This window comes from Haliotis rubra, unplaced genomic scaffold (genome assembly GCF_003918875.1).
Source record: "Haliotis rubra isolate DU_JTF1 unplaced genomic scaffold, ASM391887v1 Scf1427, whole genome shotgun sequence".
Taxonomy (NCBI): domain Eukaryota; kingdom Metazoa; phylum Mollusca; class Gastropoda; order Lepetellida; family Haliotidae; genus Haliotis; species Haliotis rubra.
In genome coordinates this window covers 104,749-123,460 of record NW_025765367.1, presented here as the reverse complement: position 1 = coordinate 123,460, position 18,712 = coordinate 104,749, and the positions used below count along the sequence as shown (strand labels likewise).

At 40.7% G+C, this 18,712-nt stretch overlaps 1 protein-coding gene across 1 annotated transcript; it reads left to right on the top strand.

Moving 5' to 3' along the window:
- Positions 1–34: 34 nt before the first annotated feature.
- Positions 35–18,396, top strand: LOC124269176. The gene is made up of 28 exons (XM_046704187.1): positions 35–249; positions 1,837–2,034; positions 5,329–5,472; positions 5,996–6,139; positions 6,430–6,576; positions 6,833–6,976; positions 7,251–7,397; positions 7,814–7,957; positions 8,047–8,184; positions 8,659–8,796; positions 9,988–10,105; positions 10,238–10,314; positions 10,472–10,824; positions 10,913–11,000; positions 11,105–11,175; positions 11,532–11,568; positions 12,245–12,345; positions 12,467–12,592; positions 12,721–12,866; positions 13,217–13,352; positions 13,480–13,626; positions 14,351–14,372; positions 14,734–14,768; positions 14,921–15,040; positions 15,509–15,625; positions 15,758–15,894; positions 17,088–17,220; positions 18,070–18,396. Exons 1-28 carry the CDS (start codon positions 57–59, stop codon positions 18,139–18,141), a joined length of 3,573 nt encoding a protein of 1,190 aa, XP_046560143.1. The 5' UTR covers positions 35–56; the 3' UTR covers positions 18,142–18,396.
- Positions 18,397–18,712: the final 316 nt, after the last annotated feature.

Sequence of the window (18,712 nt, the reverse complement as noted above, 5' to 3'; positions counted from 1 at the left end):
TTTTGGTGAACATTCGATCATGTGATGTATCTTTTCAAACAGAAAACATTGCCTACATGAAACGTGCCACCACATCTTCTGGGATCTATAGGGATGTCTGGTCTGCAGACAAAGCTGTAGATGGGAACCGGGACCAGGATGTGCACCAGAACTCCTGCTACCACTCTCTTAGCCCTCGAAGTGTGTGGACAGTAGACCTGGGACAGCAGTACAGGATACACGACGTCAAGATATACAACCGGGGTGGATGTATGTATCCTTCTCAATATATCATATTTACATTAGCAAACTGTTAATTAAGTGAAGCAAACAAAACATGATTTAAGTAGCCACCCTGTTCTGTCATCAAAGGATTGACTGATAATACCACCAGTTGAATATGCAAACTCTATGAATTAACATTACGGAATCTGACATGTTTTCATTGAGGAATGAATACGTTGTCACTGGGTCTTAAGACCAGTCTAGTCACGATCTACTGCCCGCAAAATTCCCTCTCCATCAACTGTCAATCTTCCGTCGCCGTTCGGCAAACTCCGCCGGTCGTCGTGGGTGATTGTATTCATCGTTGGAGAATTGGTGACATAGATTTCCAATATCTAACTGTATATTCACACACTTTTATCATGTATGCATTTCATATGTCATAGATCTCATATATATTTACCACCTAATTCATGTATTTACAATGTTTTGTAAATTTCATTTTTAATCCTTTACAGGATGCTCAGCGATTTTAGGGGTATTATCATCTTCCGTAATAGTCCGGGTTTTTCTTATGTTAAGAAACACACTTTTTCTTTACCAGGCCGACTCTAAAGGGCAGGTTGTTCCTCTGACGTATGTGGGTTAAAACCCTTGTCCAAATCTTATGTCGTAACGGCCCACTGTGCTAATGAGTGGTTAGTAAATAGTAATGGGGTAGTTTCTCTCGGATACCGACTTTCGTTGGAGATAATTGTTTTATTGACATTCAAGAAGCTTGTGAGTAAATAATTAAACATATGACTTTATGGATAGCTTTTTGCTTTTAAGGTGTGATATTTAGGCTGATATCAAGCTGAAATAGTTATGGTCAGATGTATCGCAATGATGTAACTAAGCATCGTTTATATTATCCCATAACGCTAGTCAAGAGTTTTATCTTCTGTGAGAGAAATTTCTAGATTACATTATTAAATTCTCAAAAATATATTTATTTGATTGTGACGTTGTGAATTAGTTCCCAAGTGTTCTTGTCATTTCAGCCTGGGGAAATACAAATGATAAAACGTTTTCCTCGTGGTAAAATATTTACCACGAGAAAAACGTTTTATCATGTGTGTTCCACCAGGCTGAAATGACAAGATGCCTATACCCTCCACTGAACCTGAATAGAAACACTGTAATACAATTACAGCACTGTTTTACATTCAGTAACAATGTACATACAGACACCTCCTCAGAAGTTCAAGTCTGGCGTTACAGGATCAAATTCGATGTCTTAGATCACCTCGTTTATCCCTTTTCAACGATGTTCTTGTCACTTGAACAGTTAAATTGTAATCGCTTACAAAAAGTGATGTTTCCTACATCAACACCGTCAACCGTTCACAACGTTGTGCCATCGTATGTCAGTGTTCACCATGCTGCGTGCTGTTACCTTTAGACACTACCCTGTGAATAATTTGTTATAAAAACCATCGTGTGACGAAAACACGATTTAGTCCGTTTTTCATAATTGTTATCAAAATCAGACATGTTCGGTAATAACTATAATGCTAAATTTGTAATGATGATGATTTGCCTAATGATGCAGCTCCACCTTCTAGAATCGTACATCGATAATTATTTCAGATGTTGACTTAATCCGATCCGCTGTCCTCTCTCTGAGTAACTCCAGCAGCTCCACACCTGGCGTACCTTGCTACACCTTCCCCAGCAACACTACAGCAGGCAACTCTGTCTACGATGTCATCTGTGATGGGAGGGGACGATACTTCACCATCACACACTGGACAGACCATCTAAATATCTGTGAAGTGGAGATCTACGGTATGGTATGATTGGTTTGTCTTTATTCACCTTTACAAACCAAATCTATGACAACAGCTCTCTTTCAAATGATCCGTAAATTCTCCCGAGATGATAATTGTTTGTCATTTACTTTTGATAACAATATCTTGAAACAACTGTTGTAGACATAACAAAGGATTTGTTTATCCTTGTGCACAACTTTTCTTCACTCTTTTTATCACCGCAGTGTTGCTCCTTGTGGTTTTTTGGCGTCTTCCTCGTTGTCGTCGGTTCAAGCTAAAACATGAAAGATTTCCTACTAATTTCAAAGATTTACCACCCAGAAACATTCCCCAAGTAACTGAATAAATGTTACCCAGTAAAATAAAGTATCATCGGATTATTTGTGTGTCATAAAATTCATTTCCTTTGGCTTTAGTTGCGACAAACAGACATTACACACACTCGTGTAATGGCACATGTTTAAGTAAAAAACAAAAAGATTAATAGGTTCATGACAAGTTTTAAATTGTTTCTACAAGAATAAAAAAGAAGAAGAACAGACAACAACCGAAATCCCTACTCATTCAAAAACCCCAAACATGAGGATACTGTTCACATGTTACAGTCACATACACACACACACCAAAAAAACAACAAACCAAACAAACAAACAAAGCGTGACACCGTTTTAGGCTAACCCACGTGTGTTCCTAACCTGAACATTTAAGGCTTGATTTAACAGGTTTATGTATATTATGTAACTTTATGTTGCTTACACTACCCATCAAAAGTTTAGACTCACTTAAAGCGCTCACTATATCTTACGTACTGAACCGCAAAGGAAACGCCCACCGATAGAGGTTTCTTAAACCACACTCTTTAATTCGCTCTAATTAACAATCAAAACGGAGGATTGCGTTCAAACTTGACAACTATCATGGTTAACACATTTTCGGGAATCACATTTACAGTTCACACAAACTAATTCACCAAAAATGGCACCACTAAAATATCTCAAAGTCAGTATCGTGTTGGCCTCCATGGGCATCGATGACGGTGTTGCGTCGTCTGTACATGGAATGAATTAGCCGGTTGATGAAGGCCATAGGCACTTTGGTCCGTACTCTGCGAAATGCCTGATCGAGTCCAGCCGGAGATATCGGCCTTGGTTGGAGGTCATTCAGTCTTCTTTGAATCTCGTCCCACAGGGTGTTTTATTGGACTTAAATCCGGACTGAGTACAGTATAGGGTTTGGATGCCATGTTGTCTTAGGAAGTCCAGTGTTGCTCTGGCAGTGTGGGCACGAGCGTTGTCTTGGTGGAAGATATGATTTCTGTGACGTTCAAAATGTGGTACAACTTGGGGTCTTATGACTTGGTCCAAATAGCGAGCAGCTGTCGCGCCATTTCTTCATCCTGGACCGTGATTCTGGAACACCACGGGGCCAACTCTCTGGTTCAGACAGATTGCAACCCACACCATGATGCTTGGACCACCCCGCGAGTCTCTTTCAACAATACACGCCATGGAAAACCATTCCCCATGCCTTTGCCATACTCTCACTCTGCCTGCCATTGGCTGTCGAAACACAATATCGGCTTTCATCAGAAACAAGCACAGTTCTCCATTGTCGATAACGACAATATCGATGCTGAGTTGCCCATTACAGTCGGTCTGTGACAGCAGATGTTTCTTTCGCGCAAATGTCGACGCACTGTATCGGCACTAATGGGTCCCAATGCTCTGGCGAGCTGTTTTCGTGGCTCTGGTGAAGCGATTCTGCAGATGGTTGCGCACAATCTGTCGGTCTTGACATTGTGATGTTACTTCAGGTCTTGGATGCTGTTAGTGATCTGATACCGCTCCTGTGGTCGGTAGATTGTCCTGACATGAATATTGAAATGACTGGCTACCCTCCGTGCAGCCTGGTCAACTGGCAATCGTCTCAAGGCTTGGTTCCTCTCATCTCTCGTAAGTCGTGGTATGGCGATTGTGTCAACACAAGAATGATTTCAGGCAAGTTTGGGACTTGCATTCATTGGTAGGGTTGTCACCATCTGCACGTGCATTTTCATTTTCACGAATGTCATGCGGAACCTTTTACAAAATCTGTCTTTTTAGGTACGTTAGGTCGATATGCTTTATCATCAGAAAACACACACTGATGTTAGTAATAACTGTCAATTTGGATTGAAAAACATGTTAACAAAACGGTACAATCCTAATAAAACAACACCTTGTAAGAACAAAATCTTGCATTTGGTTTTGAAAGTCGCGTTTCTTTTGGGGATCAGTATATATATGGGTACATTGAAGATGAATTTCTCCATTAAGTTGGGGGAACCAACTGCAAACCTTATGCAGATGAATTGCACGAGGATCATTTATCAAATTACTAAAAAGCATGTGCAAATATCGTGCATGTGAACAACTGCGTTTTGGTGTAAAGTTTTGATAAGAATTCGCCAATTAGACATCATACACATACATCATAACGGTCAACTCGTGCAAAAACAAAATTTAACTTTATTTCATTAACCTGCATTTCCCATCGACAAAAATTTGTCTCCCAATTTTTCGAATTCGCAACAGTGCCATTTGCACTTCTAGATGTCTTCATGTCTACTGAAATGTGGATTGTGAGACATAACTTGCAGTCGAACACCAACTTTGAGTGACCGGGCACTGAGCTGGCGCCTTTTCTAGCGAGCGGGAACCGGACGATATTAATCCAGACATCGACCGGCGCCTGTTCGGGAACCGAACAATTTGGTTTACATCGGAAGGATACAGTCCGGGTATCAGGAGTTGACCGGCTGATTCCAGCCAGATGACCCGTCAGTCACTTGACGATTTTAGCCTTCCAAAATACTTATGATAGCCTGCCATCCTCCTGTTAGTGACTGAAAGGGTATCTTCTGATCATCCTTGATTTTGTGACGACTGCACGAACCGATGTGACACTGATGTGGCAACAATCTGTCGCATGCAGTAACATCGGTGAAACCGACTTTTGAAACATTAGGTAGATAGGTGATCTTGGCATTGAGCTGGGCCTTAACATCTTACTGTAACATGCTTTATCGACCCAAGGACCACTTTCTTCCAAAATACCTTCTGCTTGAGTAATTCCCTGGCCCGTGTTACTGTGTAATTCATGACAAAGAGTACATCAAAGCTGGTCAATATTGTGGTTTATGAAAGTAGTACATGTACATACTGGCTAGTTCGTCCATATAAACACGTAATAGGAACAGTGACAAGTCTCGTGTTAATATGTGTTTGGGTTTGGGTTTTACATGTGCCCAGCATTGGCTGTATTCTTACAGAATGTTCCTCACGGACCTATGGACAAAACTGCAGCAAGCGATGTACTGACAGGAACTGTGCAGGAAACTCACTATGTGATCATGTGACAGGATCATGTGTGCCCGGATGTAAAGTAGGGTGGATGGGTATAGACTGTGTGGAGGGTAAGGGTTTAAAAGCATACCACTTATATGGTAGTCTGAAGGTGCATAGTGACTGTTTCCCATTGTTGAATACACAGTGAAACCACACTGAAATCGTAAGATATTACTTTTCGTTTGCAGAGTGTGATAAAGACCATTACGGTGTCAACTGTAAAGAGACATGTGGCAACAGGAACTGTGCCAGAAATGCATCGTCATGTGACCGGTGGACTGGGTCATGTGACACCGAGTGTCTCCCTGGATGGACTGAAGTCGACTGTACACAAGGTATGATCATAAAACCTACAAATCGCCGAATCAAGATATGCTTGACAGTTGCATATTTGCACACGGCTGTCTTGTTACCTATACCAATGTGTAACATGGTTTTTGACTCTTCATTTAAGCTGGGCCTAAACATCTTCCTGTAACATGCTTTATTATCACAAGGGCCGCTCCAAAATACCTTTGGCTTGTGTAATTCCCTAACCTGTGTTACTGTGTAATTCATGCCAAAGGGTATATCAATGCTGGTCTTTTACAGAATGTTCCTCACGGACCTATGGACAAAACTGCAGCAAGCGATGTATTTACAGGAACTGTGCAGGAAACTCGTCATGTGACCACGTGACAGGATCATGTGTGCCCGGATGTAAAGTAGGGTGGATGGGTACAGACTGTGTGGAGGGTAAGGGTTTAAAGCATACTCACTTATATGGTAGTCTGAAGGTGCATAATGACCCATTGCTGAATACACAGCTTACTGTAATCCCATGTACACCGCTGACAGAAGTTGTCGATGCAGAGGCGGAGTTGAAACTTAGCCATTTTATACTCATTTTTATTATATACTACTTTGTTGAACATGCGTTGATACCACCGTGTCATGAATTGATGAGATTAACTCGTTGCCTCCTGTGCAAGATGATTGAAACCACACTGAAATCGTAAGAATATTACGATGACTTTCGTTTACAGAGTGTGATGAAGACCATTACGGTGTCAACTGTAAAGAGACATGTGGCAACAGGAACTGTGCTAGTAATACATCGTCATGTGACCGGCGGACTGGGTCATGTGACACCGGGTGTCTCCCTGGATGGTTAGAGGAGGACTGTACACAGGGTATATTCATAAAACCTATAAATCGCCGAATCAAGATATGCTTGACAGTTGCATATTTGCACGCGGCGGTCTTGTTACCTATACCAATGCGTAGCATGGTTTTTGACTCTTCATTTAAGGTGGGCCTAAACATCTTCCTGTAACATGCTTTATTATCACAAGGGCCACTCCAAAATACCTTTGGCTTGTGTAATTCCCTAACCTGTGTTACTGTGTAATTCATGCCAAAGGGTATATCAATGCTGGTCTTTTACAGAATGTTCCTCACGGACCTATGGACAAAACTGCAGCAAGCAATGTACTGACAGAAACTGTGCAGGAAACTCGTCATGTGACCACGTGACAGGATCATGTGTGCACGGATGTAAAGCCGGGTGGATGGGTATAGACTGTGTGGAGGGTGAGGGCTTAAAGCACTCTCTGACACATGGTAATCTGAATAAGTGACTTGACCCTGAAGCTGAAGACACGGGTTACTGTGAGCTAACGCGTATTATTGACAGTGGCAACACGAATAGACAAGTACATTCTGTCATTTTGAATATTTTGTTTTAATCATAGTATACTATTTTACCGAATAGGCTTTGATATCTCTGTATCATCAATTAATGAGAACTACCATCCACTGAAACCACACTGAAATGGCAAAATATTACCATGCCTTTCGTTTACAGGGTGTGATGATGACCATTATGGAGTTAACTGTAACGAGGATTGTGGCAACAGGAACTGTGCTACTAAAAAATCGTCATGTGACCCGCTTTGTGGGTTATGTGTCACCGGGTGTCTCCCTGGATGGACAAAGGTGGACTGTGAAGAAGGTACACAATAGCAAGAAGACTATAACAAAATATTCCATTGCGTTGCTTCTTCACATAGATACATTCTACATAGGGTTACAGGTGTAGCATGTCTCCATATCCCCATGTCAATATTTGAAAATTCCATTCTATTTATGGCACTCTCATTTTAGTCTTGAGGAGATGTAACATTGACTGGTGATTGAACCTAAGCTAAAACACAATAGCATGCTTTATTACCACCAGGACTATCTTATTCTAACTTACATGCTTATGTACTTCATTGACCACTGGATCTGATCGTGGGAATTATGAAAGTAGTACATGTACATGCTGTCTAGTTCGTCGATATAAACACGTAACAGGCACAGTGACAAGTCCAGTGTTAATATCAGGGAAGGTTTTACATGTGCCCAGTATTGCCTGTATTTTTTCAGAATGTTCCCGAGGGACCTATGGACAAAACTGCAGCAAGCAATGTAGTGACAGGAATTGTGAAGGGAACTCGTCATGTGATCATGTGACAGGATCATGTGTGCCCGGATGTAAAGAAGGATGGATGGGTATAGACTGTGTGGAGGGTGAGTCCTGAATTAGTTCTTACCTCTTTGAAATGCATCATTGGTACCAATTCTAAACAATGATGCTTTGACATTTATACATGTTGCAGCTTGCGAACCCGATCAATACGGTCCAAACTGTACAAAGACCTGCTCCTCCAGACACTGTAAGGGGAACTCTTCCTGTAACTCAACAGGGGGATGTGAGAATGGGTGTGAGGAAAGGTGGACAGGGACTGACTGCACAGGTAACGGTGTTTGTTAAATTGTATCGTTTATGGTGGTTGGTTTACTGGTGATGCTGACATAAGACGTAACTTCGTGACCAGGTTTACCAGAACGGGGGGTGGTCAGGCTCGCTGACTTGGTTGACACATGTCATCGGTTCCCAATTGCGCAGATCAATGCTCATGCTGTTGATCACTGGATTGTCTGGCCCAGACTCGATTACTTACAGACCGCCGCCATACAGCTGGAATATTGCTGAGTGCGGCCTAAAACTAAACTCAGTACCAGAACGGACACGGTAGTAAACACTATAATATCCCTGAGTAGCCACATGTGAAAGAAGCGTATGGCACGATACAGGTCGCACACGGGTGTTGGACAGGGCACTTAACGATCTTCAGGTTATGATTCTGTCAGCAAAAGATGCCAGTGGATCTTTCAGGCAGTTGATATAATCCACCTTCAATACTAAGTGGAGCATCTTTCCTTGGTAGCATGCGACAGTCAACGGTATGGATCAAACTGCACCAAGAACTGCACCTCCAGACACTGTGCGGGTGATTCATCCTGTAATTCTAAAGGGGACTGTGACAGCGGTTGTAAGGCAGGGTGGATGGAGTCAGACTGTACAGGTATACTCTTTTGTTTTGTGAGGGTCTTCCAGGCAGTGGACAACACTAACAAGAGGCAAGACGTTTCTCTTATAATAGATAATGTATCATGAGTTGTGTCTGTGATAAAATAACCACATAAAAATCCAAACGATCCTCGTTGCTACACATATCACTGATTCCAAATGTCAAAAGCAAAAAAACCCAAAAAACAAAAACAAACAAACAAACAAACAAAAAACAACTTTATGTTAAGTGTGTCACTAATATCACACTCCACGTGTGACCCACACGTGTCCCTCTGTAATTAATTTAGACCGAGAAACGCCAGACTAAAATATCAACGAGAATGTGAAATGTATGCACGGTGTTTAAGGTTTGAATTGATATATTAGTTTTATATAAATATAGTTTCGAAACTCAAAGCCATGTGTAATTACATTACCTGAGGGGCCATTGGGTAGCCCAGTGGTTAAAGCGTTCGCTTGTCACGCCGAAGGCCCGGGTTCGATTCCCCACATGGCTACAATGTGTGAAGCCCAATTCTGCCATGATATTGCTTGAATATTGCTAAAGCGCCGTAAACTCTAACTCACTCACTCTTTAAAGAAAAATTATGAAGAGCACTGAAAATCTCTAATGCAAATCCGCAAGTGAGTCAGAGAAAAGACTCAACTTAGTAACTCTTAAAGGGGACTGTGAAAGCGGTTGTAAGGTATACTCTTTCATTCTGTGAGGGTCTTTCGGACAATGAACTGAACTACGGCCATTGATGGGAAACATGACAGCCGTTATATGAACGAACGCACGTGTGTGTATTTGAATTTTTCAATCTTTGAATTTAGGCCTCACGATTCTGTTAGCTATGTTCTTTGTAATGTCAAATTGACGATAGATATTCACTATTTATTAAGCAATGACATAATAGCACAAGCGGTTTAAGTACTTTACAGGGGCAAGTGGTGGCGAATATAATAAAATCATATTTATGCATTTTTAGTTCTTGAAATAACTTTTTTATTCATTTTAAAAATGTTACTTCATTCAGCCGTGTCTAACGGTCCTCAATATCAATATAAGTAGAATTTCCAAGCATGCTTTCTGCATTTATCCCTATTTCCTGTACGTGTGCTTTTGTTGGTGTTTAAACATGTGGATTTGTTATCGAACTGATACGTATTTGTTGAGTTTTCTTTCATTCATAAATGAAAGCGGAAGTGTTTCAAGAGGCCGTGTCATCTGATCTCCCTGTCTCTATACCAACATATGCTGGAGTGGTGGGCTTTGTGCTGGTTGGCCTTGTGCTGGTTCTCATCTTTGTCTTCATCAGGTTAGTACCATCAATAACACATGGATAATAAATCGTTGTTTAATCTAGTGAGGTAGCCCAATAAAGACGTTATTCATTATGTATGTATACCCTATGGAAAATAATGCTTGAGATACCATTTTCATTGCACAGACGAAGGAAACTCTCGAAAAGGAAGCATGGCGATGCTGAACTGGTCTCAAAGACTGTGCAGAGCTCTCAAGATGAAGGTCGATCAGATGATCATATCCTTGTTTTTTAACGGTTCAGGTTAAAAAAATGAAAACTTTATCTTAACTACAAAAGTAGGTTTAAACCGTGCTCCTAAGTTCATAAATCAAATAATGTGATTTCTATGTAACATCTCTTTTTTAAAAAACAATGCAGGCAATGTCTACATGAATGTTGGACATGATGAAGAGAAGCAGTCAACAACAGCTTCACGGAAGAGGCTAACACAGGTTCAACCTGAAGCCCCACAGGAGGAGGAGAAGGAAGAGCAGGGAGGGGAGGAGGAGGGGGAGCCGGAAGAGGGGGAGAAGAAAGAGGAGCCGGAAGAGGAGGAACAAGAAGAGACCTATGACACAACAACACAACGAGAGGAAGCAGCGGAAATCCCTGACAGAAACTACTACAACCTAGAGGAGGCTGGCATTGGTCGTGTGATCCCTGTTTCTACATTACAAGCAAGAGCTCGTGAATTTGAAGAAACACCTGAACTTGCAGAAGATGAATTTAAGGTTATATTTCTTATTAACGTCAAATACAAATTTACTATAAAAATTGAAACATGAAAATGACGAATTACAATCAATTCTTCTTTCACAGCGTCTACCGGATGGCTTCATTCATCCTTATGTGGACTCACAGATGCCAAAGAACAGCGGGAAGAACAGATTCAAAGGATATTACCCATGTAAGCTGGATCGAAACGAGTTTGTTGCTGTTTTTTAACTGTTCATACGTAGACTGTAAATCGATATGAAGTTTATGCTTATGGTCAATACTCTGCATCCACAGATGACTACAACCGTGTTTTGCTACAGGATGGCGCTGGTGGGGGAGATTACATCAACGCCAGCTACGTGGATGTGAGTTAAACGAAGCAAAACATAATTGATATTCAGTGTTGAAAAGTATAATGTATCAGTTATATCTGAAGAGGAGTAAATTAGTCAACGTATGGTGATAGTGGGAGAGTAAATTGGGTTTAAACCTGTTTGGTCGTGATTTTAAGGTAGTCTAAAACTGAAGATTAGGTACCTCTTGAGTTTTGTATGTGAACCGGATGCAAAAGCGATCCAAGTGTATTACATGTCTGATTTTGTCATGGCAACTGCTTTAAGTATTAGTATACATTTCGGACCAAAATTAGTTCAAGGGTAACAGGGAAACTTTCCAAATTAGTCATGTGCTTCACCATCCATGGCCATATTTTTTCATTCAGGGCTACAAGAAGGACAAGCGCTATATAGCAGCACAAGGTAACCCCTACATTCTTGCAACCTTGCAATGATCAGCACTATGCTAATAATGTACTGCAATGTGAATTTACTTCGCTGTCAATGTACAGCACTGTCAATCTACGGAATTATCAAAGACGCCGATGTCAATGCACTGCTCTCTCAGCATATTGCTGTCAATATATCATATCATGTCAATGTACTGTTATGTCAATTTACCGCACAGTCATTGTAATATCATGTCAATGTACTGTCATGTCAATGTACTTTCATGTCAGTGTACTGTCATGTCAATGCACCGCGCTGTCAATGCGCCGCACTGTCAATGTACTGTCAAGTCAATGTACTGTCATGTCAATGCACCGTGCTGTCAATGCACTGCACTGTCAATGTACTGTCATGTCAATGTAAGACACTGTCACTGAAACGCCCTGTTGATGAACAGTGGAATGAGCTGGAATATTACCGAGTGTGGCGTTAAACAACAAACAAACTTATTATAGATAAAAGAAACCTTGTTTTAAAAGACAAATGGCGATTTTCAGAACGCTTCAAATTTGAATTTTGGAAACGAAACTTGAGGTACTGATCGTTCAATCGCTTAGTATTTCAATAAATACCTTCAGTGTGAATATTTTGTACAAATCACTTTTAACATCAAGCAATTTTACCTTCTGAAAACTAATGTATTCTCCAGGTCCCTACAACAATCAAGTGGTAGTCGACTTCTGGAGAATGGTCTGGGAGAAGGAATGCAGAACTGTTGTCATGGTAACCGGGCTCGTTGAGGCGGGCAAGGTAACTATATTTGGTGACATTGTATAAATGTTAGAAGGACCCGACCGTTATGCACTGGTATACATAATGTAAGTGCTAAACCAACGAAAGGTAGGACTGTTATTTTGTCTTTCTGTTTTAGGTGAAGTGTCTTCGATACTGGCCTGAGAAAGGCACCAAAAAGTATGGAGATGTTATGGTTACAATGGTATCGGAAACACGGCTATCGAACTACACATTTACAAACCTGTCTGTGGAGAATGCAAAGGTGATATACCGCGTTTATTCACACATGCAAAAACATACATCCATAGCTATCCGTGGGTTTTGGTCAGTTGTGCTACAGTAATGAACACTCGTTCAGTCGTGTGTCATGAAAATATTTGTTATGACCAGGAAAGGAAGAAATGGGACGTCAATCACCTCCACTTCACCAGCTGGCCAGACCATGGTGTGCCGGACGCTGCTGCCCTGCTGGACTTCATGTGGAGGGTCAAGGTCATATCTGGACAACAAACTCAGCCGATCATAGTCCACTGCAGGCATACTACCACTTTTTCATCTTTTGAACTTTTAGAACGAATCCAAGAAAAATTTGCCTGAACTGAGAAGCGACGATATGGATAATCATTTTTAGACCGCCACCAAATCGATGAACCATTGCTGAGTCCATCGTTAAACATTTGTACAAGAACATCTTTCCATCTACAGTATAGTCTGTATATTTCAGTTTCTCATTAGTTTTTCTCTTCATGTAAAACTTGGTCATGAAGAGGAGAAATTCTCAGCTAAAGTTTATACAAACGTTCAATTACATTGCTTTCAGAAACATGATTGTCAACGTGAAACAGATAAATATTTCATGAAAGTGTTTACTTACTTTTCCCCTCAGTGCTGGAATAGGGAGAACAGGAACGTACATCGCAGTCGAGAATCTCGTGGAGCAGGCAAAGGCAGAGGACGTTGTGGACGTCGTCAGCTTCGTCTCCAACATGAGAGGGCAGAGGAAGAACATGATACAGACAAAGGTATTTCAGATTGGTAAACTCACAGAGCATTGTGCAAATACATTCGGCAGTGCTAAAATTGTTCATGAACAGTGTAGTTCCAGTGGATATGTCTTGTGTATGCCTGTGTGTCTTTGTGTGTGTGCAGGAGCAGTACATGTTCGTGTACCAGGCGGTGGCGAGGGCGGTGACAGACGGTGACACGTCAGTGGACGTTGACGACATCAGACAGATGGATCTTGGCTGCGTGTCTGATATCACCTTTGGGAACAGGACTGTGCGACAGCATCTTGAGGTGTGTATGTTGATATTAACAGATGTGGAATGGGGAGGGAGCGTGAGTGAGTGAGTTACGTCACCTCGACAATACTGCAGCCATATAGTGACAGAGAGAATGGTGCATGTTGTGAATGATCAGGAAAACTATAGCACTATCACCATTATTTTACATTTTCGGTGTAAATGAGTTTAGTTTTACGCCGCTTTTGGCAATATTACGGCAGTATCATCGCGAGGGTCACGAGAAATAGGGTTCACACATTTTACTCATGTGGAGAATCGAACCCAGGTCTTCGGTGTGACGAGCTAACGCTTTAACCACTAGGATACCCCACCGTCCCTGCATTTTCGGAAATGCATTGTCGGATATATCATGGCAAAATACAAAACTGCCCAAGCAAACTGTTGATCTTTCTGCGTCTAGTGTTCAAACGTTTGGAGTTGTTGTAGAAGCTGCTTTCAAAATATACGTTTATCTCATCAAGTCACCCTGACAAAATGGGTGCTTTCATGACTGACGTAAAAATGTATCAATTTGTAAAAAAAAGACAAATGTTCTGCTCATTACCTGTTTTCTTACTGAGTATGTGTATTTTGAAAATGTGTGGTGCAATAAGGTCAGATTAAATCTTTCAAAGCATACGGTGCTTGTGTCTGCTCGAATGAAATCTTGATTATATATTTTCAACAATGCATTGTGTTTCATCACTGGATGTATGATAATTGTTAATTTATTACAGGCGTTGCAGAATGTACAGCGAGGTGAGTACATGTCAGAACAATGATCGCTATTGTTTATTGGCTTCCTTACGGGACCACAGAGCACCTCCAACTCATTAATCATAAGAACTATCTGAAGAAAGCATACGGATTATGCAATTCCTTAAAACTGGTGGGTAAATCAGCAGAGTCATGTGGACTGATGTATATGTCAACATTGCCCTGTTTTCCGTACTGTTATAAATCGATGTCACTCTGTGTCGGCCCGTTGATATATACTCTGATCTGTGGGTAGTAGGTAGATACATAATAATCCCATCAATCACAAACTGGGATATGTTACTTTGTCTTCATCATTAGTTATTAAAAATCAAGATATCTAAGGTTTTCTGTTCATTTTTAGGAAACCCAGAGAGTTTCGGCGTCAGAAGCGTTCACGTGAGTGGGAAGTTGATCGCTTTAAATGTATATTTATATGTTGAGTTAGGTTTATTTTCATATGTCTCAGTTGACAAATTCCTAATGTTGAATAATATACACATAAAAGGAGGAATAAATTCATTATTAGTTTTCCTATTCTTTTCCTACAGTCTTACACAAAGAGCAATGGCTTCTTCATAATGACGTCACATCCGGACAAAGAGGAAGTGTGGAATCAGGTTTACAACAGTGACTCAAACAGCCTGATAACATTTGCTGTCGGTGATCTGGTTGGTTTTACTCTCTGAAACCAGCTTAGCTAAACATTTCAGATGAGAACAAGTTGGATTAATGTTATTGAATAATGTCACTGTTACATCACTGTTTTTCAGATGTAAATAATAAAGGATACAGCTTAATGGATAACAACGTTTATTGCACAGAGCGACGTTTCGGTGTAGGTTTTTCAAGCAATTTCGTCGCTCTGTGCAATAAACAAGTAGTTGTTATCCCTAAACTTGTATGCTTTATTATTTACTTCATTAACTTCTAGAATGCCGATCAAACAATTAGTTTCAGAAGTAGTTATTTGGGTATCTCGATGAACTGTGTCGCATAGCAACAGGAAAAACTTTAACGTTAACTTGTATAATTGTATTTTGGGTGAATTAAAACAGTTAGTCCGAAAATGCATCAGGAACCAAATCAAATGCATGGTCAAAAATTTCAATAGCTCGACATATTTATCCTGTTTTTAGAGATATCTACCATCCGTTGATCATCCCATTACAACCAAGAGCTTTGCAGTGAGCATGCGCAGGTCAGCAGCCTTGTCCAATGGCATTCTGATGAATACAATTGACATCAATTTACTGGTAAGTGTGTGAAAAGATATTAAGTTGTGTAAGTTACATGATTTGATCATGGATTATTCGTTGGTACTAAAACTTTATTAAGTGAATACTTAGGTTTTTCCACTGAACAAGTCCGGGTGATCATTATTCCAGGACTGTGACGATACCACCTGCATACAGCACTATCACATCGCAGGAAGTGTACGGGACCCGAATATCAACTTGATGATTGACAGTTTCCTTACATGGACCAGTGATCCACAGCGAAGTTCAAGCACTGTTATCTCTGAGTAAGTGCATCTGCTCCAATCTCCCGTTAAAAACGACAAAATATTATCCCTTTTATGTTTACAAATATATACTGAAAGGCAAAAGCAACGTCGTAATATTGGAAATGACATTTAAGTATCAATGGAATATCTGAACCTATTATTTTGAAAATATACGCCACTGAAATGCAATACCGACTTTCATCAGAGAAGATAACCCCCTATCCATTGTCTCCCACGCCAGTTTTGCCGCTGTTGTGCCCACTGGAGACGTTCTCGGCGATGACGTCTCCTGGCAGGACGTGGAAAAAACAGGTTCCTGGCTCGAAGACGTCACTCAATGGTTCGGTCACTGTCTGGTCACTGGTGGTTTCCTATGGTCACCCGAGCTGTTTGTGTGGCCCCTTGCGAATCGGTCTTGCACGTGTTGATGGACGATATGACGGTCCTGGCGACGTGTTGTTACACGGATTTGACCACTACGTGGACGGTCATCAGTGCTGTTAGTGGCGTTGTATCGCTCTCTAAGACCTTCTATCGTTCCTTCTCTGCAATTGAAGTCATTAGCAATGACTCGAGCACGTTGACCAGCATGTAGACGTCCAATGGCTTGTTGTCGTTGATCTCTCGTTAACCTAGCCATAGCTGCTGTGTTAAGAAAACAAGTGACTGATTGTCATTCAAGCCGGCAATTTATGCCTGAATGCATGCATGATGCACGTGCATCTCGATTTCAATGTTGTGTTTGTGCGAACTCTTCCCTCTCCATAGACAAAAATATTTCTATCCTCAATCTCAAACAATACTTTACTGGGCAAAACGGGCTATACGACCACGATTCATGTTTCCTCAAACTTGACTTAATGTGTATATGTAAAAAATACTAGGTTCAAATACTCCATTGATACTCAAATGTTATTTCCAATATTACGACGTTCAGTATAAATAAAGATGTATGTGGTTAAATTGCCTAACTTTATCAAATATGTATTTGATTATTGAAAAATTGTATGTAAAAAAACATTGGTGCAAATAAACGTGTGAAAGTGGAGAAGCTATTCTTGCACTTGGATAACGTAATGTCATCATGATTGGTCGTGAAACTTCTTACCGCTGTTCAGTTTAAATAGGCAGCACTGAAAGCACATCCAGATGCACCCAGTACAAATGTCCACAGAGTCGTGTTTGTCCTAAGAAGTGTTTTCTTGGCCCAGTTCTTTGACTGACTGTCGTCTTCTGGTGCTCTTGGCGAACATTGCCAGCAGACTGCAAGACGACGGTAGAGTGGACGTCATCAACAGCATGCGACAGCTCTACACACGTCTTGGAGGTCCGCCATTTACTGAGGTAGCTAATGCCCCAGTACAAACAGTGCACGCCTGTCTACAAAGTTCACTCATTAACATGTGTAGATAGTAGAATGTGTGATGTTTTCTGGGACAGAAATTGTCCTTCATTATCTAGCTTGTCCTGGATGCAGTTATATTTTCATTATGTCCAAAACATGTATTAGGTTTGATTCAACTGCTTAAACGTAAATGTAAAAATATAATTACATTAGCATAGTTTATGCAAGTGGATTACTTAAAATTGTCATTACGTCAGTATATGTTTTTAACGATTCCATCGGTGCAGAATACATATAACCCAAATCAAATTATCACAGATGGTATTGTTAGTAAGTTGGTCATTGTGACAGCACGCTGTACAACAAAAACTTCAAGTACAACATCGAGGTAAAATCGGTTAACGACTTCAAAACGCAAAAAAATTGTCACTGAGCAGTAGTCATCAATCAAAGTTGTGTCGAATAGGCACTTGAATACATTCATTGATAGCTGCAGAAATGAGGCAATTGAACCACATGACCAATACGAAAATCTAGAGGAAAAAAGTGACAACGTGATTGTTTACGTACATATATGTCTCGGGCTTTTAAACGTTATAGAGTCCCAGGATTATCGTTATCCGGAGTAATGGCTGGGAAAACTGGAATACGATCTCCGTCACAGGCTTATGAAAGTCTGTTTCGGGGTCCTGTCTAATTAAGAACTGATTGTTAGTGGTACCTTTACTATGAATCCGATTAAGAAAGTATTTTAAGTAGAAACGGGACACCACAGAATCAGTGGTGATGAAGAGGGTAGTACTAACCACCTTATTACCTTCCATGAATGTAACTTTCCATGATTTCAGGCTGACGTTTCGTTCTGTCTAGAGTCTGTCCAGCGGCAGCTGGAGTCAAGCAATGTTTACGTCATCTTCTGACAGCTTCCAGAAGGAAACAACACATTATATGACATTACAATTCCACCCCGACATACATGTCTGTGAAGAAAGCAAAGAAATATGACCAATTCATATCCCATATACATCATTCTTGATTAAGCTGGATGTAAATCGTTCACAACAAGCATATTCATACATCCTGAACTTGGGAAGAACACAACTGCTTCCCCACCATCAGACTTAATATTTGAAACCATCAGACCAACATATAACTAACAAAAGCAGGATGCGGTAAATGAAGGAAAACTGATTTCTATGGATAGTCAACTTCTTTATTGCAATGAGTGCGACGTTTCGGTGTAGGTACTAACACCGTTATCAAGCAAGTGATACAACAACTGAGGCAAGGAGAATATATATATAGCTGTATAGTAAGTATATACAATTAACAAGGTTGATGTACATTGGGTATTTGATAAGTGATTACAGCATAGGAGGTTGATGTACAGAGTGATTGGTTGTGATTAGAATAAAGTTTATACAGTTGATGAGTTGAGGTACAATAGTTGTGATTACAAGCACAAAGGAGGGAGCATGGAAGCCCGATGGA